Source organism: Microplitis mediator, chromosome 10, assembly GCF_029852145.1.
Source record: "Microplitis mediator isolate UGA2020A chromosome 10, iyMicMedi2.1, whole genome shotgun sequence".
NCBI lineage: Eukaryota > Metazoa > Arthropoda > Insecta > Hymenoptera > Braconidae > Microplitis > Microplitis mediator.
The window spans coordinates 5,212,931-5,238,392 of NC_079978.1; the positions used below are offsets into that span (position 1 = coordinate 5,212,931).

Genomic DNA, 25,462 nt, shown 5'->3' on the forward strand with positions numbered 1-25,462 from the left:
AAAATGTACATGTATCTAGGGATTTAATGAGCCGGATGTTATCACAACTGACTCAACAATTTTCAATGAACTTCAGAATAACCGTGTCATCGCTACTGTCGTTTTATTCGCCAGCTAAAGAGTTTTTCCGTAGAACGTGAATGAAGAATTTCTGAATTGTGGGTGAGTCTTTAAATAAGCAACAAAGATACAATACAACACATACATATATTTATATTTATATATAAATACATACGTATATATAAAAAAAACCATACAATCATCATCTTCTAATCCACATATATATATATATACATATATGTATAGATACATATATACATATATACTGATATGTATGCATAATATAACATGCTGCAAAATTCTCCCACTCATATCTACATATATATATTGTATATTTAAAAGTTGTTTCTTATTCTCGGCAATTCTCTGTCTCAGTGTATCCTTACCTTATTACAAACGTGAATATAAAATGAGTCACACGGGCGTTATGTCGAATCCAAACAAAAACAACATACGTACAAGTACATATATTACAATGTGTCAATCATTGAGTACATAAGTTTTCAAATTCAAAAATTTAAAATGGCTCGAAAAAAATTATAAAAGTTAAACAATACTCTGTATATTTAAAAACTAAATAATCAAATCTACTATATAGATTTATTTAAAAACATTAGTGTGTTATTGTCACAAGTGTTTTAAATATTTATTTACATATTAATATATGTATATATATATTATATACATATATTAAATATTAACAATTGTGATGTTGTCAAGTACAACTTAATATTTAACGCGTAAATAACCGGAGATTAATTATAATTTTAAATATCGTAATTTATGTATGTATATGTAATGTATATATATATATATATATATGAAGCATAAAGTAACAAAATATCCGTAATCCTTAAAGAAAAACCGTGACGACAGTATACTTTAGTGCCTCTCTAGCTTGACAGTGAAAGTAGTAGTGATTTTACCACAATATCAACATTTATATACATATATATGTATATATATATGCAGATATATACATATGTATAAGATATAACAGCACCGCTGCAGTTATGAGTGCGCGGAGTCAACTATGTCAAGCACTTGGTGTAATGGAGAAAAATAAATTAACGTGTGTGTTAACAGTGCTACCAAAATTATTAATATTAATAATTAAAATAATTAATTGTCATTTAGTAACAATAATAACAGTAGTAACATTTGTAAAATGTATTGTTACTATCAAGAATCATCAGTTAGTTGTTTTATCAACAACAAATTTGACGTAATTTTTTTATATAGTTTTTTTTTATCCTCTGCTATTTATATTTTGTATACTAAAAAAATTAAAAAACAATTTTTATCACATTTACAACGAATTTTGAAGTAATAACAATAATAATAATAATAATAGACTAAGTATAAGTGATAGTGGATTTTACAACTTTATTATTTATTTAAAACAATAGTGATGGTGATAGTGATGATGATGATGATGATGATGATTATTATTATTGACAAATGTTGATCCATCACGAGTGGATGGAAAGATCTGGGTGTTTTAATCTCAACTTACAGCACCAGTAATACTGTTATCTCCATAACGTGAAATCGTGAGTGTATTTTACTTGAAACAGTTGCATATATACATATATATATGTATATGTATGTATATACATAAAAAATTTTTTTCTTTATTTTATCACTAATACATTTACTTGCTGGTAGTATCGTTGATGCATCGAATTTTATTTTTGCAGTAGGATCAGTGTCATTGAAGATTGTGATAATAAGTCCAGTATGTTTATCTTGTGGTTTTAGTACACAAAGAAGTGCATAATGACTGGTAAATAAAGTCAGTGATTTAAGTACATAATAATATGGATAAATATTTATTATTATTATTATTAATATTATAGTAGTGATAATAATGTAAATAATAGAGTGTAAGTTGTAAAGTTTCGAAACACAAAACTCTAATCAGGGGATGCCTAGCCTACAATCGCTCGTCGTACGACGAGCTCCTCTCATGGATATGGGTACTGCTACCAGTTCAGTAACTTCTGTTAACCCGCCGTCATCAAAAAATGGAACAATACATAAAAAAATAGACAGTAGTAATAAAGCGACAAATAAACTGAGTAATGTCGGACTTAAATTACCGTTGGTTAAACAAGAGCACACCAGTGGTGGTAATAATTTTTTGTTAACTGAAAGAACAATTGCAAAAGGTGGTCTGAGTGCTATAGGTTTGAGTAACTCTGTAATGGGAACTGGTACTGGTACTGGTACTGGTACTGGTGGTTGTGATAATGGCAATGCTGTAAACAGCTCCAATGGGGTTGATGTACCACTTCTTGGCCGACAGGAGAGCAGTACCAGTCTTGAAACACGTGTGTCAATAGGAACCGCTGATGTTCCTGGAGCACGGGGTGGCAGCTGGGCGAACTTGTCACCAGGGAGTAATTTACGTAAGTGCGAAACTGCTGTTGGTCTGAGCACACTGCATCTGGAGAACAGACCCATCAATAAGAGCCGAGTATGCTCCAGATGCTCTAGTTTACTTTCCCTAGCGTCCAGTTCGAGATACAGTTTGGCTGCTGGTAATTTCGTACCGGCTACGACTAATCAAATAAATTTACAACAACAACAGCAGCAAACATCAAGTCAATTTCTCTGCAAGCTTTGTCTTGTTGATGTTACTGTGTCTAAAATATTCAGGATTGAAGGCTGCGGATGTTTTTATTGTAGAGATGTAAGTATGACGTCACGATTGATTTTATATGGATTAAAATAGCATTTAGTCGTTTATTTATTTTCCTTTTTTGTTTGTTTATTTTTAGTATTACTCTGGTCATTTAAATGTCGATTGTTTAATTAATTGTTTTATTTTATTTCAGTGTATGAAGGCCTATGTTGAATTTGAAATAGAAGAAGGTGCATATGAAATTAGCTGTCCGGATTCGCAGTGCGATTGGGCTTCGATTCTTTCGTTAAAAGAAATATCGACGCTCGTTAGTCCAGAGTTAATGGAAAAACATAATAAATTTCGACTTAATAGAGGTATTTATTTCAATACGACAACAATAATAATTTTAAAAAAATTTATATATTTATATATATAGATATATTTATGTATAATAAAAATTTTATTAATCAAACAAACTAAATGCTAAAGCAAACTGCAGATTAAATTACACTTTTATTTTTTTATTTCGAGAATACAAAGTCTAAAGAACTTTTTTTTTATATTTATGTATAAGATTAAATTATTTTTTTTTATTTTATTTAATTATTGAGAATGTAAATTAACTTTCAATGATTTATTTGGACGAGGTAAATAAATATCCGTTGGTTATTAAATTAATAGTAAAAATTTAAAAAAAAATTGAGAATTTGAAAATTCAGTAGACAACTTGACGAGTATTTATTAATTTTATTATTAATAAGTATACGATTAATAATTAGCGGATTTAAATGATATTGTTAGACACTAGGTCAAGTTCTAATGGATGACTCATCTGTGAATTTATTGATTTTATGCAATTTCAATAAATTACAGAGGACGTAAAGTTACTTAAAATAGATTAAATTATTCTCCGTCTTGTAATAAAATATATATGTGTATACATTTATATTTATATTTATTTTTATTGATCGAATTAAGCTATCAATTTTTTATTCAACGAACGATTAATATTTAAATTTTGAAAAATTGCTTATCTTGGTAATTAAACGTAAGTTAATTTATTGATTAATAATTATGAGTGCTACAATCTAATGGTAATTAATGCCTATAATTATAACAGTATTAAATTAGCAACAATGTATGACGCTCTCGAATCTGTAGAGAAAAATAATATATTTTTAACGATTATTGATTGTTGCGTAATCTGGTGTCAAATCGTATTTAGAAATTTAGTTTTATTTTAATTATTATTACGCAATAAATTAACTATGATAATTAATATTTTGTTGTTATAAATTTGAATAATTATATTTATTGAGTTGTGTGAAAGAAAAAAAAATATCGTAAGTTATTTTAAAAAATCACAATAACATGACAGTTTAAATATTTTTTAAACAAATAAATTTTTACGAGTCTGCTGATTAATTGGTAATAAAATTTCATATAAAAAATATGCATAATTTATTACTTTTTTTTTTAATTAAAAAAACGAAGTGTAATTTAATCTTGAAAAAGTAATGAGTAAGTTTGTTTTGTTAATTGCAGTATGTTTAAATGTTTTGATTAAAATAAATTTTATTTGTACAGATGTGTCGATGGACAAAGACCGCGCGTGGTGTCCACGTGCTGGCTGTGAGACGATTTGTTCCATAAATAGTCCAGGTAGTAATGGTATGTCTCCGGGACCTGTGCACTGTCCGAATTGTTCTACGGACTTTTGTTCAGTATGCCGTGAATCCTGGCACAATGGTCCGTGTCCAAATCTTCCTCTGGGTATACCATTTGACAATGATCATATTAAATGTTGTCCGATGTGCTCAGTGCCTATTGAAAAGGACGAAGGCTGTGCACAGATGATGTGCAAAAGATGTAAACATGTGTTCTGTTGGTATTGCTTAGCATCGCTAGACGTATGTTTATTTTTTTTTAAATATACTGGGTAATGAGACCAATAGCGGGACAGCTAAGAAATTCTTTTCAGTTTATAATTTTGTTATATTGAATTTTAAAAATAATTAAGGTAAGAGACCTAGTACCCGATCAGGGAACTAGTACCCGATCACTCGTGTATTTGTATATCGATATTTAGTAGAATTTAGTAAATATAGATATACAAATATATGGAGTGATCAGGTTCTATAGTCTACTTCTCCTACTACGAAACTTTGTGGCAAAAAATTGCCATACGGAAATAAAAAATTAAATAAAATAGAGAAAAATCTGGCGAATCTTACGGTACGAAAAAGTTGTAATTTTTTTTGTTATTAACAAAAACGTTTTGCAAGTAAAACCTCAGTCGACTTTTAACGGAATACTGGGTAAAGATTTTTCTCATGCAGTAAATTAAATGTACCAAATAAAATAATTCAATCTTTTCTGAATCGTTTAGCCACAAAGTTTATATGAAAATGTTAATTATTAATTATGAAAATAATTATTTAATTTTATCAACACAAAAAATACTAATACCCGCGGGTACTAGATCTCTTACCTGAGTAATAAAAAGAAATTTCTTAGAAAAATCATTAAGAAAAAAAAAATTATAGTTGTAGGGTCGAGGTATCAATTTTGATCACTTTAGGGTCAGTTTTGGACAAGAAAAATTTTAATAAATTAATTTGTAAAAGACACAATAATATAATTAATTTTATAAATATATTTAGAAATACTTTTGTCCCACTGCTAAAATATAAACTTTATTTTACTCTTTCTCATTAATTAAAATAAAGTATTCAATGTCCAAAAAAAGAGCAGTGGCTACAAATGATAACTCTACCTTTTTTTTTTTTACATTTATCAAAAGAAATAATTATCGACCCTCTATTGGTATCGTTACATTATTAATAAATACATTAGATATTTAAAAAAACTGTATTATTTTGACTACATGAATTAATTTTTTAGGATGACTTTTTATTGCGGCATTACGACAAAGGACCATGTAAAAATAAATTAGGACATTCTCGAGCTTCTGTTATTTGGCATCGAACTCAAGTAATCGGTATATTCGCGGGTTTTGGCCTTTTACTTCTCGTAGCCTCTCCACTATTGTTATTAGCGGCGCCGTGTATTGTTTGTTGTAAATGTCGTGTATGCGGATCATCACGACTCGATCATGATAATAACAATGGAAATGGTAGTAGTAATGGTGGTGGTACTAACGCTGGTAGTAATGACGATGCCTCGACGTAAGTTTTACGATTTATTATTTTTAAAAAATAAATATATAAACTATAATAATAAAATCCAACGGTAATAAAATATACATTAATTAGATATTTAAATTAATAATATATACTAAGTCGCGATGTGTCGTTGTATTTGATACATGGCTTTATATCAATGCAGTCAAAAAAAAAAAATTAAATATCTTTGTTGATTTGAAAATATTATTAACATTACGATTATAAATATCAATTATTAAAAAATTAAAGCATAAGTGTATATATATATTTATGACTATATACATATACGTATTAAATATGTGTATATATATGAATAGATTTTTGTTTTTTCATATTTATCGAGGTGAAGTACAACTTGCCATATGTTTATATTTTATTTAATGTTTCGAGTGTAATTATTTCCAATGATCAATTTTTTTTTTTTTTTAAGAACAAAGTTAATTATTAAGATTTATAAAAAGTTTAATTTATACAAAAAATGATTACGTGCATTCCTTTATAAAACTAAAGAAACATAAAATAATTTTAATGTTTTGTTTAAATGAGAAGACTAAATTTAGTCTGCAGTAGAAGATTTAATTTTATTTAATTTCTTTTTTTTTATTATACGTAATCATATTTATTTTTATATAGAAAATATAATATATATAATGTTATATAATACGATATATATTTATTTATTATATTATATTTAGACATTTCGTGATTTTTTTTTAATGATATGGGAATAGGGGTACTTCAGATTAACTAATTATTAATTATTATTAATTGATTAATTAACAATCTAATGCATTTGTCGGACATGTGGTCACGGATATGTGATGTATATTATTATTAATGTGATTGTTTTACACGTCACTAAATTACTGTTAACGATAAAATGAATGAAAAAAAAAAGATCAATCAACTTACCATTAAGTACAAGAAAAATAAAACGAAAAAAAATGCATACGGATATTTAAGTCCATATAAATAATTATAAATTAAAAGAAAAGTTACCGCGGTGATCTTATATTAATAATTATATACATTTAATAATTAATGACAGTTGTAATTATTTATGTTTGTATGTAATAAGAGGGAAAAACGTTGAATAGACGATTTAAAAAAATAAATAATGAGATAAATGGACCAGAATTATTTACGTTAATGTTTGATGTTAAGGAAAAATAATAAAGAAACAAAGTTCTGATATACATTTTACAATACTGACTAATTATTAGGGTAAGATAAATAAAATCGTTTATTTTTAGTTGTTTGTATGGCATACTCTTTTTTTGAGAGACCGCATTGTACACAAGTAAAAAATAGTTATTTAAATTATTATTATTAATTATTGATTATTAACTAATTCATCTAAACAATATAATATTTAAATATTAATTATTATTATGAGTAATTAATAAATGCAATAGATCAAGTCTTTATTAAATTTAAATTTAAATTGCAGTAGGATAGATGACCAATTAATATTTTAAAAACAAAATATATATTTAATATTTAAATAAATAAATAAAACAAGATACATCGATATGTGAATTTGAGTCTAAGCATTTTACGAATCGCGATGCTTTTGCTGTATACTTTTTTTTCGGGTTTATCCTTGCCCATTTGTACTGTTCCCAGATTAATTGTTTACAAATACTACTTTTTTTTGTTTTTAAATTGAACAAACTTGCATTTTCTTCAGTTGTCATTATAGTTATTAGGGGTGTGAAAATCCTGTTCGAATTGAATAATTTGAATTTTTGAATTATTTGTAACTTTACAAATTACTCGATTCGAATCAAGAAAATTCCAATTAGTTCAAATATTAAATTTTTATTTAACGGAAAGCTTACACTGAAAAATCGGGATTACGGTTTTTATTTAAATTCAAATTCATTCCGTCACTCAGAATTTCGGAGTTTAAAAAAAAATCACCGCATACGGAGTAAATAAGGAGTTTGTTTTTTTAGCGGTGATTTTGGAGTGAACTGGATTTTATTTAAGTCCACATTTACTCTGATTCGTAGTTTTAATATTAAAATAAAGTTCCCTTCGGAGTAAATAAACAGTCATCCAGTCTTCAGTCACTCCGGATTTAATCTGCGTTCACTCCGTAAATGTTTTACAGTCTAGTTTTTAAAGTAACCAAAAATGAGCTCTATATTTACCTCTGACAAAAGTTTGAATTATTAGAAAAAATGATGTACCTGAAGATCAGAACTTTTTTCGCGCAACAAATTGAAAAAAACTTGTGATTTGACTGCTTTAGGGATAATTGGGGGTGACTAAAATTTTCGGCTAACATACGAGCGCCTGTGCGAAACATTTCAGATATCTAGATCCAGTAAATTTTTCAATTATCATTGTGTTTTTTTATTTCAGTATCGCGAGAAACGTTTCGATCTTCAGGTACATAAAAAATGTTACAATTTCCAGTCGTTCAAAAGAATAATTCATCATTCGAAAACTTACACGGAGAAATTATTCTCGTTTGAAATACTATGGTGCCATAGTAAAATCTGACCGTGTTGGCCACCTGCGGAAATATAAATGAACACATGGAAAAATTACGATGACCATGTTACAAACTGTAACCATTGTAAATTTTACTACGGTCATTGTAATTTTTCCATGTTTTCGTTTCATTTTCCGTCAGGTAGTCAACATAGTCCGGCTTTACTATGACACCATAACATTTCCGGTATCAGGCGTTTTGAGCACCTGACAAAATATCCCCGACAAAATATCTCCGACAAAATATCTCCGGACAAAATATCCCCATGAAAAGAAAGCAAAAATAGTGAAAAAAACTGACACAAAACTGGGGATATTTTGTCGGGGATATTTTGTCAAGTGCTCAAAACGCATGGAACCAACATTTCCGAATAATTGGTAAATTTGAACAATTAGCACACCCTTAATAATTATATATTTTATACTCGTTATTATTATTTATATTATTTTTCTTTTTAAACTCAATTTCTTTGTGCCGTATGATATCCTTTTTACTGCCTTATAATACCAGCTTCCTTCTTTTTACGTCGTATAAATGCCAAAGAGGTTGTATATTCTCATTTATCAGTAAAACGCGGCACGTTGATAAATGACGATGGTAACGTGCAACTAATCTATGATAAAAGAAAAAAAATTAAAAAGTTTAAAAAAAAAAATGAATAGAAAAAATAAACAAACATTGAAAGTTTCTATTATTTTACAAATGTAAAAAAAAAAATTTGTACCCTTGCCGTAGTAAAACTCCATAAAACGGAGAATGTTTGTTTGTTTATTTATTTTATTTATTTGAATGTTTGTTTTTAAAAATGTAATCGAAAGATAAAACAACTAAAAGTTATAACTATTATTATTACTATTAATAATGTCAACACATTCCAGTGGAATGGATAAAATCTTGATGCTCTGCATTAAAAAAAATAACGTAGGCATGTTGTACATAATAAAATTATTTAGGAAAAAGAAAATTAAAAAAGTTGTTTTTCGTCATCAATTCGCCAACACATAAAAATATTTTCCCGCCTCCATATTCCTATTTTTTAAAAATAAAGTAAATGAATAAGTTTAGAAAAAAAATGAAAAGAAATTGAGGAAATTCATTAAAATTTCTCTCTTGAATTTTTTGACGGACTAGTTTAGAGGTAACCCTTCTTCGTCTTCAATTATTTTATACCCTCGCTTACCGGTACACGTTTATTTTTTATTATTATTTTTGTTAAATTTATTTTTTTTTAATTTATACCGAATATATATACGTATATATCTATATATATATCTTTTTTTCCCATTTTCTCCATCGTATTTTTAATTCTCGTTGAATTTTTTTTTTTATTTGCAGCCCGAGTCGTCGGGGCGTGAGTATTTTTCGGTGGAAAAGGAAAATACGCGGTTGATGGTGTAAGTGCACATCCATATATAAATTTTTTTATATTTTTTTTAGTGAATACATGTATGTGTATATATTTTGTTCACATACATAAGTGTACGTTGACGTGAGTGCAATAGGATGGCTGGCGGCTTGAGGCATGCTCAGCACTCCCGCGTGTTGGAGTCCAAATAGATGCAGGTGTATAATAGAGAGAAGCTTGTAAAGAGTGTGGAAGACTGGTGGTTGTAGGAGAAAGAAGAAAGTAGAAAGCGTTAAAAAAAGTTAGCGAGTGAGGGAGAGAAAGAGTGAGGGCTTTCGGTGAGTATGAGAAGAGAATGAGAAAGAGATGATAAAAAAGAGGAGAGGAGCTTGGAAAAAAGAGTTGGTGGCAGCGGGGGTGGTTGGTTAGGAGTAGTAGGTCCGGCCGGTCGATATATCAGGGCTCGGGTGCAGCTGTCTGTCAGGCACGCGGACTCCACGCTAGACGACGTCGGGCCAGTGAGAAAAAATCGCTCACTGGTGCTTCTGGGTAATTTTTCATCGTTGTGCAGCGGACGACAGAAGCGCCGTGATGGCATATACGTATATACATATATAATATATATAATATAGAAGGGGCGACGTTGCCACAGACCATGGCATACCAAGTAAAAGCGGGCACTGCTACCCCCGCTTAGTGTGCCCGTCTTTTTCGTCTTACCCGCACCCTCTTCGGCAGCGGGAGCGGGAGCAGCAGCAGTAACAACCCCATGCCAGCTCTGCCACCCACTACCTCTTACCCTCTACATACCTCTCAACTCTCTACCTCTATCTCTACATCCACATTCGCAGCTTACCCACACTCAGTCGACCACTATCGCGAATTCTCCCCCAAATGGAACCCTGCATATATACTACACTACTCGTATGTGTATAAGTTTTTACCCGCACAAATGTACATACACAGTAGTACAGTAGACGTCGAACAAGGCGTCCCGACGGCGTTGCGAACCCTGCAGCCTCAACCACCCTCTTTCCTCTTTCCTCTTTCGTTCCCCAATCCACCATTCCTGGGGTAGTAAAAGTATAAAAGAGTGGGGTGGATCGATTTTTACTGGGGCAACTGCTGCCCCCCTATGTCCCCTACCTGCATTCGTCCACCCCCTGATGGTGCCTCTTTCCTCCGAGCCACCTCTTTTTTTTCTCTTCCTCTTCCTCTTTTTCTGAATACTACTACTACAACTACACCTTCTACTACTACTACCAGCTCTTCATCCTCATCCTCTGGCTCTTCGTCGGCCCCCTCGTCCTCTCCCCAGCCCCCTCTGCACTCGCCTCTTTTTCCTCTGCTTGCTTTTTACCATCGTACATATACATATATATACCTTCTGAATTTTTTCTCTCTACTTTTCGTAGGCACTTGCCTCACCGTCTAACTACTATCATATATAGGTATACACCGACATGTACCCTCTGTAACCCTCTCTGCACCTATCGCGCCCGCTCACGTTCTAATGCACCGTCTAGCTGCGAACTCTTCAAGGGGACACTCCATGTACCACCTTTCCAACCACTCATCTCCGATTTTTCTTAATAACCCTGCTGAAATTCTATGCCAATGATTATTTTTTACATTTTTTTTACAACTTAAATTAAGTGTTTTTTTTTTGTATTTTTATTCATTCACTTTTAGAATTTTGTGTTTTTTCTTCTTCTTTCTATTTTTTTTTGTGTGGAAAAAAAATAAGAAAAAAACAATAATTTTATTAGCACAAGTTACAAGTGACAATGGTTTGAGGCCGGAGAAAGGATGAGAAGAAATGAAAGTGAGGAAGCCAAAAGATGAGGTCATGGGCAACGAAGAAGTTTGTTGTTACTGGCGAGGTTCGAGTAGAGTGAAGGAACTCTCTTGCTCCAGGAGGAACAATGCGAGAAAGTACTATATACGATAATAATAAAAGGAAGAAAAGGAAAAACAAGCAAAGACGGCTAAGAAGAAGAAGAAAAAGGAATATAACTGGGGTGCGGTTATGGAATTCAGGGGCGCTTCAACTTGTTTTGCTTGTTTGTACTCTTTTTTAGTTATTTTTTAGTATTTTTTATTTTTTTACTCCAAGAAGTAAGAATCGCGTCGTACAGCAGGCAACTGGTCTGAATGGACCCAACGGTAGTCACTTGCCCCACTAGTGCCCTACTCTACTCTTCTTCCTCATCTTATTCTCTCCGCTTTTATAATACTTCTTTTTCTTTAACCGCCAGAGCTCGTTCACTTGCTAGCCCTCTTCTTATTCTTCTTATTCTTACTCCATACTACAACTGCTGATGGTGATGTTTCTGATACTCCTACTTCACCACCTCCTTCACCTTTGTCACCTCCGCGAGACTTTCCGGCGCTTCCGAGTCTCACATTCCCATAAGTTGTCTCTTTCATAAAATCAAACGTTACCCATTTCATTGTTCCCAGCTTCATCCATTCCATTGTAATTACAAATATAATCATAATTATAATAACAATCACCCAGAAAAAAATCATTTCTTGGCGCAAAATATTATTAGAATTTTAAATTTAAAAAAAAATTTTTTTGTGCTCTAAGAAAATTTACTCTCGCTCCAAGAAATTTTTTCTTTTCAATTCATAATACGAAGAATTTTCATGATACTGAAGTTAGCAGACGTCTAATAATTTTTGGATTTTTTTTTAAACAATAAATTATAAAAAAAAAAATTTTTGAAAAAATTGCACCTATAGTTTATTAAATTTTTTACATGTGCATATTTTTATTTTATTTTTTTACAATTCATTTGTTGAAATACGAAAATTCAAAAATTTTTAAATGTCTGCTAACTTCATGATTATAGAATTTTTTTAGGACAAGTAAAAATTTCTTACACCAAAAAATTATTTTTCTTCCCTAGTCGAAAAATAGAATCTCATTTAAACCTCTTTAGAGGTTCTAAAATATTTATCTTTACCGCGTAAATTTGAATTTGAAATTGAGGTTCAATTTTTCTACCCAGGTTCTTATCTGTGCCCATAATTAATTAACCATTCGTCAGTTGAATCTTGATTTTTTTTTGGCTGTCAAAGTTATTAATATAAAATATGCCAACAAGTACCGATGGATAAGCGAGCCGGCTTTGTTGATGAATTAGTTAGTTGCATGATTGGTCATATAACAAGGTACTGCCGTGAAATAATAATTGAAAACAGCTAGTGTTGTATTTAACAATAGTAACAACAAAGAAAGTCATGGTGTATTTTTTTAAACCAGTCATCTGTGGTTAAAAATTATTCCACCTGGCCGAAAGTTTTCCAGTTTGACACACAATCAAGTGTTGAAGCGATAATTCATATAATAACACCAACGATGACCCAACAAACATTTTATTAGGTGTTTGTATATACACCACTGACGATTAGACACAATATATCGGCTCATTGATTTCAACTTTGTTTTTTTTCTTTTTCCTTATTTTTTTTTTTTTTTTTTTTTTTTTTCGTGTTCTGTCTATCTATTACAATATCATCCACCGTCTATTTTTATATTCAATAAGTTACAATGCTTCTTTTTTTTCATGTAACTCATTTACACTTTATTTAACATAGTCCGCCTCCTCTGCATGTTTACTTACTCCGAGATATTTTTAAAACATACGTACATTTGGTGTGTACCCTCTATGGAAATATAAAAAATTTTTACCTCAATAATTGTTTGCAAATATTTTTACTATGTGTAATTGCGATTCCCAGAGAACGTAAACATCACTTTTTGTGATGCACATATATATATAAATTTTTTTTCGCACTGAAATTGATAAAAAAATGAAAAAAAAAGGGGACGAAAAAATATTGTCTTTAGCAAAAAAGTGAATCTTGATTCGTAAATATTTAGTTTTTATATTTATAGATAAAAAAATTTAAATAGACGTAAATATTGTAGATAGGCGGGCAAAGTTTGGATAGATTGGAGTAAGTTTTGAGTAGTAGTCGGACAAGTACCGCGATCTTTTCTTCGAGATATCTTTCCAGTTGAGTCCAGCGGAATATGTATCTGATGCTCCAGGAGTTGAAGGATGATGCTGGAAGGCTTCACAAATAAATACATATATATATATATATATATAGGTACGTAGGTATATATGAGCTGGTTCCATCACACACATACATAACACAGGATAGGATGAAATGAAAAGAAGTAGGGGTTTTTCGCGTCATCAGAGCCTGCAGTTGCACTGTACAGGAGCACAGATACACATTGGCTCTCCTTTGCCAACTCTCCTCCCAGAAACTCACATTTACTCTCTTTAATTCTCCAGCTCTCTCTCTTTCAGATCCTCGCAGGCATCCTCTCGCTCTGACAACCGGGCGGTAAACAAAAACTCGGTTGCAGCGTTGTCGGATCTTCCCGCTCCTCGTTGACTCCACCTCCCATTGGCTACCGGATTTTTCTTTCTATTTTCTTTTGCCTCTTCCAACCTACTCTACGACCTCCCTCTTTTACTCTTTCTCTTTCTCTCACTACACACCTACTTATAACATCGAATACCCAAGTTTATGTTGTAGTTTTAGTGTAGTAGTACCAGTAGTTCCAGTACACCAGACTAGTACACAGTCTAGAGGGTCTGCCAGCAAGGATACAGCAGTCGCGGATTTTTACCGTCGTTTTATTCGCACAAAATGAGCTTGATATCAAGCACCAAGTAGTTGATGCTGCTGGACAATTTTAAGCGACCCAACTTGTAATAGATAACCATTGACTATGACTACGACAACATTTGCTGTTGATGCTGTTACTGCTACTGAAATTATGAAGACCAGCAAGAAGATGATGATGATGATGATGATGGCAGACTGAGAAGAGTAAAGGGCGTGATAGATGTTGAGGAATTTCTTTGGTTCCTTTGCTCAGACTATTATACTAAAAAATACAAGCAACATCTCCCACCATTTTGTTAGCCAAGCAACGACGTCTCGTCTCATCCATGCACCTTCGTGACTCCCCTTCTTCTTCTTTCTCCTATTTCTCAGCCCCTTTTTTCGCCCAATCTTTCTTACTCCCTCTCAGAACCGAGAAGTATCCCTCATTTTTTTCCCCTCCTTTACATTCGCGAATTGCACCTAGAGTCAACAGAGCCAAGAAGGATAAGGAGAAGTAGTAGGAAAATAAAATAAGAAAAAGTAAGTAAGAGACCGAGGGAGAGACGAATACGAAAACACGCGAATTCTCCGAACTCCCCGTAAACGTCTCGATGACTTTGCCACTGATGTCCTCTCACCCTTTCTATCTTTTTTTACTTAAATCCTCTTTCTCTCTCTTCTCTTTTTTTATTTTTTATCAGCAAACTCACGTTTCAAGTACCCGGCTTACAGTTTTGTAGGTTTAAATTAGGTTGCGTTCTACAATCGGTGAGCGTTAACTGAATCCTTAATTACTATTCTGATTGCATTTTCTCCGTCCCCTGTTGTTATATACATACATATATAAATATATAGAATCAGGTATTTCTCATTAACGTCAAAATGGAGCTCTGCGCTTATAAATAAAAAATGAATTTCGATTCTTATAATATTTAAATTCATTAGTCTGAATTGAATCGTTTTCATATGAGGAATTAGTTGTCGCGACAGTCGTCGTCGTAATGATGCGTAGCGTGCGGTAGTATCTTATAGTTATCCTGAGTAACCACTGGCGTAGCGCGACAGTTTTGATTCGCGCGTATCCACATTACACATAACGCGTGAGCGACACGGCGAGACGGCGGATTCCCCGCTGGTAGTTCGCAGCTCGCAGCTCGCAGCTCATATCGTATCGGCCTAAGGGACGTAGTTGTCGTCGTCGCTCGCGGAAACAGCACACGCTGGTGTGTGTTATATAGAAATAAAGATCGCTAGAGCCATCTTGCGATATTTAAAGAGATTGACCGTACGCCGTACGTAAAAAACAGTATGGCCGAAACTGTTGATCTGAGCAATATCATAGGTCGAATTAAATGTGTGCTATCACAATAATAACGTTATAACAAGGAGCCAAATGAAACATAACAATTACTTACATCAGGTAATAATCATCATAACCTTATAACTTAAATTTTACTCTATAAAGTTATACTGTTATTTAGAGCGAGTTTAAACTATACGTGAATGAATTATATTCGAGTTGAGGTGCGGAAATAAGAGGTTAGCCAAAACCAGTGTATGTATACTAAGAGCGGTCGAGAGTTCCTTCGTGATATATAAATATATATATATATAGGTAGATAGACTAGTATACTAAAGTAGCTTAGCGCGGGCTAACTTTGAAATTGGTTTACGCCTCTTGTTTTACCTATTCTGTTTGCGGAGCTATGACCCGAAATCTCTCCACCCCCTTGTTCGTTTTGCTGAGGAAAGTCTTGCAGCAGCCCTGTCTCTCTCACCAGCTTTTCCACTTATCTATTTCTATCTCTTTTTATCTCACAGTGAGTCTATCCGGCGAGTCTTGAACGAACCTCCTCGTCGTTCAACCCATGTGCCATAAGCTGACTCCATGCAACTATTGCGTCGACCTGTTGCGCTTCATTCATTTTAGTACTGATTCACTACCTGACCCGTCCCTTTACTTGGATGACGCGTTTACCCGCGCGAAACTGCTAAAGTTTCGATACTAACAGCCCAACGAGTACAACAAAACCTCGACAACTACCTTACAAGTACGGCCACCAACCAGACCGGAGCAGAGACTCAGACACTCTGACCTGCGTTTTCCATCATCGCCCTTCCGCCCGCACCCTCATAAAAATCTTTTACTTAAACTTTTGTTGTCTGTATACATTTGACAATTGCCGGAGTTTTCAGACAGGGAAAACCCGGAGGTTAACTATTTTCCAGTTACAATAATACAATAGCATTCAACACGCCCTCTCTTTCAACAATGCCGACAATAACAACAAAAAATAATTTTATTTAAATAACTTTAAATTACTTGTTAAATGATGCGGTCATACTTTATTTACTTTATTTATTTTAAAGTCATTCTGTTTTTTTTTTGTATAGAATACAAAGGCGCGAAGTTTAAACAACAGCAGTAACAGCAACAAAAACAAAAATAACAACAAGAACTAGCATTGTATGGTTACTGTATGTCTGTGATTTTGGGGCAACAGGTGTACACAATACGTGCATGCATAATGCAAACACCACACGCGTTATTCGATGCGCTGCACGCGTACCACTAGTAGATGGCTCTGGTGGTGGCACTCGCGGCAGCAAACCCATCACCCACACATTAAATCGCCGTTATTAAATTTACATATCCGAGGAGAGCGTGCGAATTAAGCTATTTGTTTGCTAATTTTATGTCGACCCTCGCGCTCTATGGGTTTATAAACGTCTCAGTCTCTTTTGCTCCCGTATATATATATATATATATACTACATACATATGCGTTACACTCTTGCTGTGTATTTAAACTTTAACTTGTTATTACTTTATTCTTTTACTCTGAAACATTTATGTAATATATGTAATACTGTAATGTATAATGTATATTATAATAAATGGATTAGTGTAATAAGTGTAATAATAATGTGGAGAAAAAAGCGCGAATTTATTCACGCAGGCACGCGTTTATGTTTACAGTCATGCGAATATATACATATGTATGTGCGTACATTTATATCTTTATTATTATCATTATTATTTATATATGTGGATATATATATAAATGAGATGAGGGTGAACGCAAGTTCATGACAAAGACACTACCGGATAATTAAAACTTTGCACGAGCAAAGATAGTTTGGCGGGTTGCCATCCTCGAGTAGTGTATGGGTTTGTTTCTTTTCTTTCTTGAGCTTGTCGTCGCACGTTCACCTTTCTTTTCTTTTGATTTTTCATCTCTATTTACCCGCGTTACTTTATTTACTTTTTTTAGTTTACTCCTTTTTTTTCCCGGCTGATTCGCTCGACCGTGGCTGCCAAACTCTTGACGTTCCCCTCGTTGTTTTCTTGTACTTTTTATTATCATTATTTTTTTTTTATCTTCAGGTTTTTTATTTTTCGCTAAAGTCTTTTTCCGTGTGTTGTTTATTTTTTTTTACGACTTGATACACTTTTCGCTTGACTATCGTGCTCACGTTGCTGCAGTGGTAAAGACGAAAGAAAAACCTTGGGTATGCGGTTCAGGAGGTCGTCCAAACTAGAACGCTCTACGACTTTAACCTTCTCTCTTTTTATATACATCTACATATATATATAAATACAGACAGACATATGCACCCTTGAGTTTTGGTCATTACCAAGATATTAACTTTAAATTTAATTAATATTTTCTTCTCTGTAATTATATTTTACAAATCAAAAGTTATAACATTAAATTTAAATGATAAAGGAGTAAAATTAATAACAATAATAATTATAAATAATAATAAAAAAAATTGAAATTAAAAATAAAACCGAGAATGCAGATAATTATTTCGCAAAGAAAATGAGAAAGTAGCGCAATTTCGTGCACGAGTGATTAGCTCGATTTTCTCATTTAAAAAAAAAAAGGAAGAACAAATAGTTACCCCGAAAAAAAAATAAATGTATATAGAAAGAGAGAAAAATAATTGCTACAAAAATAGGTAGAGGTGGTGGTAGTGGTGCAGTGACTAAAGAGAATGAAGAATGCACCGCGATCGAGGGAATTATTTTGGTACATATAAAACTGGTGGCATCCCGCTGGCATTAAGTAAAGCAAATGCTGGTTAAGGAGGTGCGGCCTTATACCTTGTACCTGATATAACAGTGGTATCTGCTGTGTAGTGTATAGTGCGGGATTGCCTACTCTTGGATGATAGGATAGGCCAGGGCAGGGTGTAGGATAATACAACGAACCAAGTAAAGTCAGCTAAGCGGAGTTGGCGAGTAAGCAAGCAAGCAAGTAAAGAGGGAAAAAGACAAGTTAAGAGTTAGGATCGCTACAGTGCACTACACAACACTAGGCACTAGGCGATGGATGATGGCAGTGAGCTTGACCGAGTGGCGCTTGGCGAGGCCGGCCGACGCCCTTCCTCATCTCCTCTCCTCTCCTCACCCTTCACTGCACGTCTCTCTTCAATTCTGCCACACTCTGTACTCTTTCTCTATGATGGTACACCTCTACCTCTACCTCTACCTCTACCTCTGGTTCTGCCTCTGCTTCAGCCTCAGCCTCAGCCTCTATTTCTAGTTTCCTCGCTCGCATATCACCCTCAATTCACCTCTTCTTTCTCTCGTTTACCGGTGAAAAAAACTCCTCTCGATCCTCTCTTCCATTTAGCGTCTCTCTCTTGCCCATTCGCGAATCCAAGTCCTCGTCTTTTTTAACGCTACTTGCTGCTGCTATGCTGGCTGTGCCTCCCTCTCCTTTACACTCTAGTTTCTCTTCTCTTCCTCCACTGTGCAGCACACTGAGCTCTCTCTCCTCTCCTTTGCCCCTCGGAACCGCTCTTCCGCCTCCGAACCTCTACCACACCTGCATAGATTTTTCTATTCGCGATCGCGAGTATCCAGGCAGCTGCGCCCGCCCGATGCTAATACCCACCCGAGGCAAGGCTTCACTCTACTACTTTTTTATTTTTTTGTTCCTCTCTCTCTATTGCCCTCTTTCATCTCTCTTTCATCTTTCTCGCGCTTTTTATATGTCTCTTCTTTCTTCTTCTTCTTTCCTCATTCCCTCATTCACTCTTTCCGTTCGCCGGATTTGCCTCCCGTTTTTTCACTTTGGTAAAATCACGCGCTAATCGAATGCACTGGACTATGTGCTTCTCCTATTTTATCCTGAAACTTCACCCGGACTTCTAATGAGTTTTCTTTCATTATTATCATCATTATTATTTCATTGTATTTATAAATATATATATATATATTTTTTTTTATTCAGACAGCTACTTGCGCTGCAGAGCACATGTGCATCTCTAATATTTATTCGCTTTTATATTTTATGTCTAAATACAGCTATTGCTAAAGGATTTTTTTTACTATAAGTTTATTAAAGGATTAAGTTTTTTTTTATGATAAAAAATTCAAATTTACATTTTTTTATGATATAAATATTTGGTTAGTTTTATTATAAGCCGCGCATATTGCGCGATACAGTTTTTAGTTATGGATTGGAGATAGAAGATAAGATTCTGTGCCATGTGTTTTTTTATATATACATTTTTGCGATAACTTATTAATTTGAATCGCTATCTCGTGATATTGAAAAAAACTTATAATTTTTTTTTTTATCTGCCATTAAGGTATTTTTTATAAAAATTTTCCCGCTGCAAAATAACTTTTCACTGCGTTAAATAAAAAAAAATGCCGTAAAGAATGTCTCGAAATACGAGACTGTAAAGCTCGCGAAGCTATTTTGAGCTTTGCAACTTTTAATGGAGGAAAAAATTATCCATGCAGAAATAACGTCAGAGAAGCCTTAATAATTTTTGAGGCTTGATACACACCAAGGTTCAGCGTGAATTCCTTGTTAATAAGGAATGCAACTGCGAAACCTTTTAATCGTCAAGGACATCCGGCCCTTTTTTAACTCGTTATTATTTTATTAACAGTGCGCAAGCTTTTTACGTCACTTTTTAAATTAATTGCTTTACTATTTTTATCATAAATTAATCAGACACACAAAGAAATAACTTTTTGTTGTTATTTATTATTTTATTTTAATCAAACAAGTGCATAAATGTCAATTACTATCTCAATTACGTGACAATCGTGACAATATTTGAGTTTTATGATTAATAAAATAAATAATTTATCAATTTTGAATAAAAACCTATCATCAGTATCATCAAAATAATAATATCAAGAAACATATATATATATATTTATATGTATAATAAATAAAAAGATTACAAGAAGACATCACATGAAAAACTCGTTTAATCAACTACTCAAAGTTATGATGATCTTTATCGCGTTATACGAGTATATATTTATATATCAGTAAAATATGATCCAGTAGTTAAGTTTAAAAAAACAAAGCACCGAGGAGCGTACAGCGTTATTGCAAACACTTTTGACTTTTAAGCATCTAACCGTCTTAAGTTGTTACTCTTTACAGAAATAAAATAAATAGAACAAGTTTAACCCAAGCAATAGAAAGAAGAAGAAGAAAAGAAGAAATAAAACCGGGAATAAAAATAATATAAAAAAGAAATACTATAAAATAAAACGATGAAAGTTTACTAGTAGTATAGCAACCAGCAGCGACACTGACTAACTCATTTCTTCGAATCAACAGGCGTCGTTACGTCATCTACTACTCAGACTCACCTTCGATTTATTGTAGACAAATAACATACATATTATAAAGTCAGACAAACACGCGCCAAAATATCATCACCATCATCCTCATCTTTATAAATCTCATTCTTTTTCTTTTTCTTTTACCTCAAACTCTAAATACGTAAAACTAACTCAACTTGTTTTATATTAATATTCATATTAGTGTCCATTTAAATGCCCAGCATCTGATCTCAACTCTTTTTTCTTCTTCTGCTAAAAATCTAAACTCCGTTTAAAAATATAACGATGTTTGTTATTTAACAATAACAAATTTTTAAAAAAGACTTGATGTCATGGATGCAGACAAGCATCAAGCACTTGGATTGCAAAGACCGTGGAGGCTCATAATCTAATGTAAGAGTGGCCGTGGCGGAGCAGGTCGACGGGTACATGACGGATGGAGACAGTTGTTGCATCGCACTCTCTGATGATGGCTCTCCCAAGAATATCTTGGGATGCTGGCTCTGCAACACTCTGGTTATACACACTTGCATACAACTATAATAAAACATATATATAAATATATACTCACGCTATTTTTCCCCCATCGTCATTCCATCTCATCCCTCAGACTCTTGACCGTCTTAAGACTAGTCATCTTTCATTTATTCCATCTCTCTTCTGCCATTTCTTCTTTTTTCTTTTTAATCCTTTTTATTTTACCGCTGGCATACAGCAGAAACCAGCAACAAACCCAGTTCACACTCGTCAACTTGCCCTCTTCTGTAAAGAATAAATATTTAATGTATAATTACACATGTCGATATACATTACAACCATGCATCCACTATTTTATCTAAACTTAACTGCAATCTCGTTTATACTTTTTTATTTACTCTCGATACGCTACTCTGCATCACACATCATTTTATTTAAAATAATCTGGCCATCAGCTAATACATATTCATGTAACAAGAAAATAATTTAAAAATTAGTTCGTTTCCGTGTGCATTAGCAAGTGTTAAGATAAACTATTTCTGTACACATGTGCATAGACATACATATATTTAAATATGTGTGAGTGTACGTAATGTACCTTTCAAGAGAGATTTAGTTCATAAAGCTAGATTGCCACTTATCACAACGACGAACCAAGAGGATTCAAGAGGACGATCTTAGATCATTTACCCGACTTTCCTCAATCATATGTACGCTTTCACGACTGACAATCATCTACAAGATATTAAAGATTATTAAATATAAAAAATATGTATATATATTAACAAGTAATAATAAGAAGTATTAAATGTATATAAAATATTTAGTACATACATACATGGACTTATTATATGCACACGTATATATTTATGGATGTGTGTATTAAGAGGATGAATGCGTATATAAAAAGAGTATTAAAAAGATTTGATATAATTTTTTGATACGTTAGTCGATGATCGTTTGATCGGTCTATTGATAGACCGATATTGAGAGCACACCTGGGGCCGTTTCTTGTGCGCTGAATATCATCGGCGCGCGACGGCTGGATGAGAAAGGAAGTACATAAATGAAAGAGTGTAGTGTGAGAGCAAGTTAAAGAGAAAAATAAATGTTTAAAGTAAAAAGAGTAAAAGAGGGAGTGAAGAGTAAAAGAGATAGAAGGACTTGTGAGTTTCGCTCGGCGCGCCTAACCTAACGGCTTTGTCATTTTTATCGGATTTTATCCATCGAGATGCGGTTGCTGCTGCAGCAACGGCGCTCGGATCGTCGACTTTGCATGGATAAAAAGCCAAAGTGACTAATAAAAAAATCTATGGATATATATATATTGTAAAAATAATAAAAAATAAAAGCTGTAAAACAACAAACGACTAACAAAAATAACTTACTGCTCTTGCGGCTTCCGTTAACTTACACGGTAGGAGTAGAGTAGTTGCGATCAAGAAGATTCTTCATCCAAAGCTCCATGATATGCCAGAGCTGAACCGGTTTCGCATATGCACGTTAACTCTCTCATGAAAAATTATAAATTCATTTTTTTAGCGCCCTACTAGCTCACCCATCTTATGCTTCGCTCCATCCATCGTATGGACACTTGGGCGTAGGCCTGCTAGATTCCATTAGACTCTGCTTTATATTTAAGTCCGTCATATCCGTGCATGGAGTTTTATTTTACTCATGTACCGAGGATAGGCTGACGATTAATGACAGTGTATCATAAAAATTAGATGAACGGAAGAGGGCGTATTGAACTGGAGAAAAAAAATAACAAATAAATAAGATTCTCAGTTCCTGGATCGCGTAACGCTTTTGTAAGAGTAGCTCGTTTTGACGTACATTATAAACGTATATGATCATAATGCATATGCAAGTTATCCGAGAAACACAGCATCTGATATTTATATATTAATATATTTATATTTAAAATAAATACAGCAGGATGGTAAACCAGTTGTAAAGAAAATCACACCTACAAATATCTCCTCTTCGAACGAACCAGTAATTTTGACGTCACGAACAGACACGTGAACAAATCAACGCCATGGCCATAATTACCGGGATTCATTTCCGCCCCTATACATATGCTCTCTTGATGCAGTATCTGCCGGTGCAAATAGAAAAATCTACAGCTGAAAACTCGGATGATTACTTTGCTGTACGTACATGTATGTATGAATATTATAATAAGTTTAAAAAATGAATAAAAAATGAGCAACGACGGCGACGACGACCTACGATCGAAGAACGGCCTAACCTTCACCACGGTGTAAGTTAGTGCGAGTGGACGCGCGTAGAAAACACGCGAATGAGTTATTAATTGCACTTGTCTTACTCAGCGTATTTCTTTAACGAAACCCAATCATTGATTTTACTTGTTTATACTATATGTATTTATATTCCGTGTGTATATAAGTATATACATAAAATAAAAAACCCGCAATACATTCATATATATACATACGCTCGGCCATTTGCGATACAAACAACTTTTTGCTTTGCCTCGCGCTTCTTTCATCTGTGTCCGTGGTCAAGGTCGTCCAGACTCCGGACGAACGAGCAACCAGAGGAGCTGCTGCTGTTGCGTTCCTCCGAGAGATATACTTACCAAGACTGAGGAAGATTAAAACCAATATATATATATAAATGTCTATATATTATGTTTTATGTGTTGTGAGACGAGAATGAAAGAAGAAGGCGCCAAACGCACAAGTCGAATGTCTTGTACACTAATAACATTCACCTAAATGTATTGCGTGCAACTCGCGGTCTTAATCTCTGCGCTACCAATCAACAGATTTTTTTTTTTTTAATTTTTTATAACGAGGTTATAAGTACCTGGGATAAAATTATTTAATAATAATTAAGATGACATTTTTTATTATAATTCTGGTGGTTTAAATTAAAATTATAGAGAGGTGATAATGATCTATGGACGTACATTAATTAAATTTTCGAGAAAATTAAGGCAAAGTGGGTGAGGAAGAAACTGTGGTGAGAAACGAGAGTCAACCGCAAGTAGACAGATATACTGGAGTTTGTCAGACGAGGGTCTGCTACACGCAAACAACTAAAACATAACACAGTAAAGAGTTTATTGTATGTATGGAGCGAGAGAGCTAGAGAGACTGTAAGAGAGAACAAGTCGAGATAAAGAAAAACAACAAGTTTAAGAAGAGAAGGACCAGAAGAAGAGGAACAAGAGGAGAGATGGAGGAGGACCCTTGGGCTAACCCGTGAATATTCACTTTTGAAAGCGTACCAGTACAGAGACTCTTAATTTTAGTCTTGCAATTCTCAGCTCAAGTCTGCACTCACGCTGGAGAATGACCCACAAAAAACGACCCAAAGTGGATGTCAATGATGTTTTACTCTTGAAATGAAAATTACATTTAACGTACCAATAACCAACCAGTGTATTGAGTTATTTTGAGGATTTAATTCAATAACAATTGGTTGCAATCATTGAGTTTTATCTGCAGCCATCATCATTTTCATCATTTCTTTTTACTGTTGGTATTATTATTATTATTGTAGATTAAAACTATTGGATAGTATAGTAAGTAGTAAAGGATAATGATATCTTTTTTATCAAAAATTTTTTTAGTATTTTTATTTTTTTTTTATCCTGCGTATAGAGGAAACGATAAATGAGTTGTAAGATGAGAAAGATGAGCAAAAGAGTATAATTGTGGCCCTTTAAAATACAATCTCCTCGTTTTTTTTCTTCTTTTTTCGCAACACTGTTACAATTCCAAGCGCAATTCTCAACTTATATTTTTTATTATTCTTTACTACTTATTTTTTTAATTTTATTATTTTTTTTTCCTCCCCATTACTCTTGTTATATTTATTTTTATTTGATTTACTTTTTTCTTTTTCTTTATTTTTCTTTCTTTATTTTTTTATTATTTAGTTTTTATTTTTTTTTATCGGAATAAAGTTTGTTGACCTTGCATCGCGCGAAACGCCAAGAATACAGCGAAGTAGAGAAGCAAGAGAGTGAGCGAGAGAAGTTG

The 25,462-nt window shown here is 33.2% G+C and overlaps 2 protein-coding genes and 1 long non-coding RNA gene across 12 annotated transcripts in view; 2 read left to right on the forward strand and 1 right to left on the reverse strand.

Moving 5' to 3' along the window:
- The first annotated feature begins 104 nt into the window (after window positions 1-104).
- Window positions 105-6,298, forward strand: LOC130676240 (uncharacterized). Of its 3 annotated transcripts, none has more exons than XM_057482354.1 (5): window positions 105-162; window positions 1,761-2,755; window positions 2,901-3,063; window positions 4,277-4,599; window positions 5,594-6,298. In XM_057482354.1, the coding sequence occupies exons 2-5, from the start codon at window positions 1,988-1,990 to the stop codon at window positions 5,879-5,881; spliced, it is 1,542 nt and encodes a 513-aa protein (XP_057338337.1). In that variant the 5' UTR covers window positions 105-162; window positions 1,761-1,987; the 3' UTR covers window positions 5,882-6,298. The 3 variants fall into 3 exon arrangements, with proteins under 3 accessions (XP_057338337.1, XP_057338336.1, XP_057338334.1); XM_057482353.1 differs by lacking the exon at window positions 105-162 and adding an exon at window positions 299-1,613; XM_057482351.1 differs by lacking the exon at window positions 105-162 and having other exon boundaries at window positions 299-2,755.
- A 3,426-nt stretch (window positions 6,299-9,724) lies between these two features.
- Window positions 9,725-25,462, forward strand: part of LOC130676239 (myeloid zinc finger 1-like) — a 34,969-nt gene continuing 19,231 nt past the window's right edge. The window contains exon 1 of one of the 6 annotated variants that reach the window (XM_057482348.1): window positions 9,725-9,771. The gene's annotated coding sequence lies outside the window, so the exon portion shown is untranslated. Of the gene's footprint in view, window positions 9,772-15,565; window positions 15,781-15,877; window positions 15,916-25,462 lie in introns of those variants that run through there. The other 5 variants (XM_057482338.1, XM_057482347.1, XM_057482349.1 and 2 more) reach the window with 5 other exon arrangements.
- On the reverse strand, window positions 20,380-23,190 carry LOC130676241 (uncharacterized). Of its 3 annotated transcripts, none has more exons than XR_008991400.1 (5): window positions 22,861-23,190; window positions 22,045-22,181; window positions 21,816-21,901; window positions 21,541-21,731; window positions 20,380-21,472 (listed from the first exon to the last, which is right to left on the reverse strand). It is a non-coding gene; the product is annotated as an uncharacterized LOC130676241 (long non-coding RNA). The 3 variants fall into 3 exon arrangements; XR_008991401.1 differs by having other exon boundaries at window positions 22,285-23,190; XR_008991399.1 differs by having other exon boundaries at window positions 22,281-23,190.

What these genes read in the sequence shown, in the direction of transcription:
- LOC130676240 (XM_057482354.1), top strand. Translation starts at nt 1,988, where the DNA reads ATGCCTAGCCTACAATCGCTCGTCGTACGACGAGCTCCTCTCATGGAT. An exon ending in GATGTTTTTATTGTAGAGAT is followed by an intron (nt 2,756 to 2,900) that starts GTAAGTATGACG and finishes ATTTTATTTCAG; the next exon opens with TGTATGAAGGCCTATGTTGA. An exon ending in ATTGCTTAGCATCGCTAGAC is followed by an intron (nt 4,600 to 5,593) that starts GTATGTTTATTT and finishes TTAATTTTTTAG; the next exon opens with GATGACTTTTTATTGCGGCA.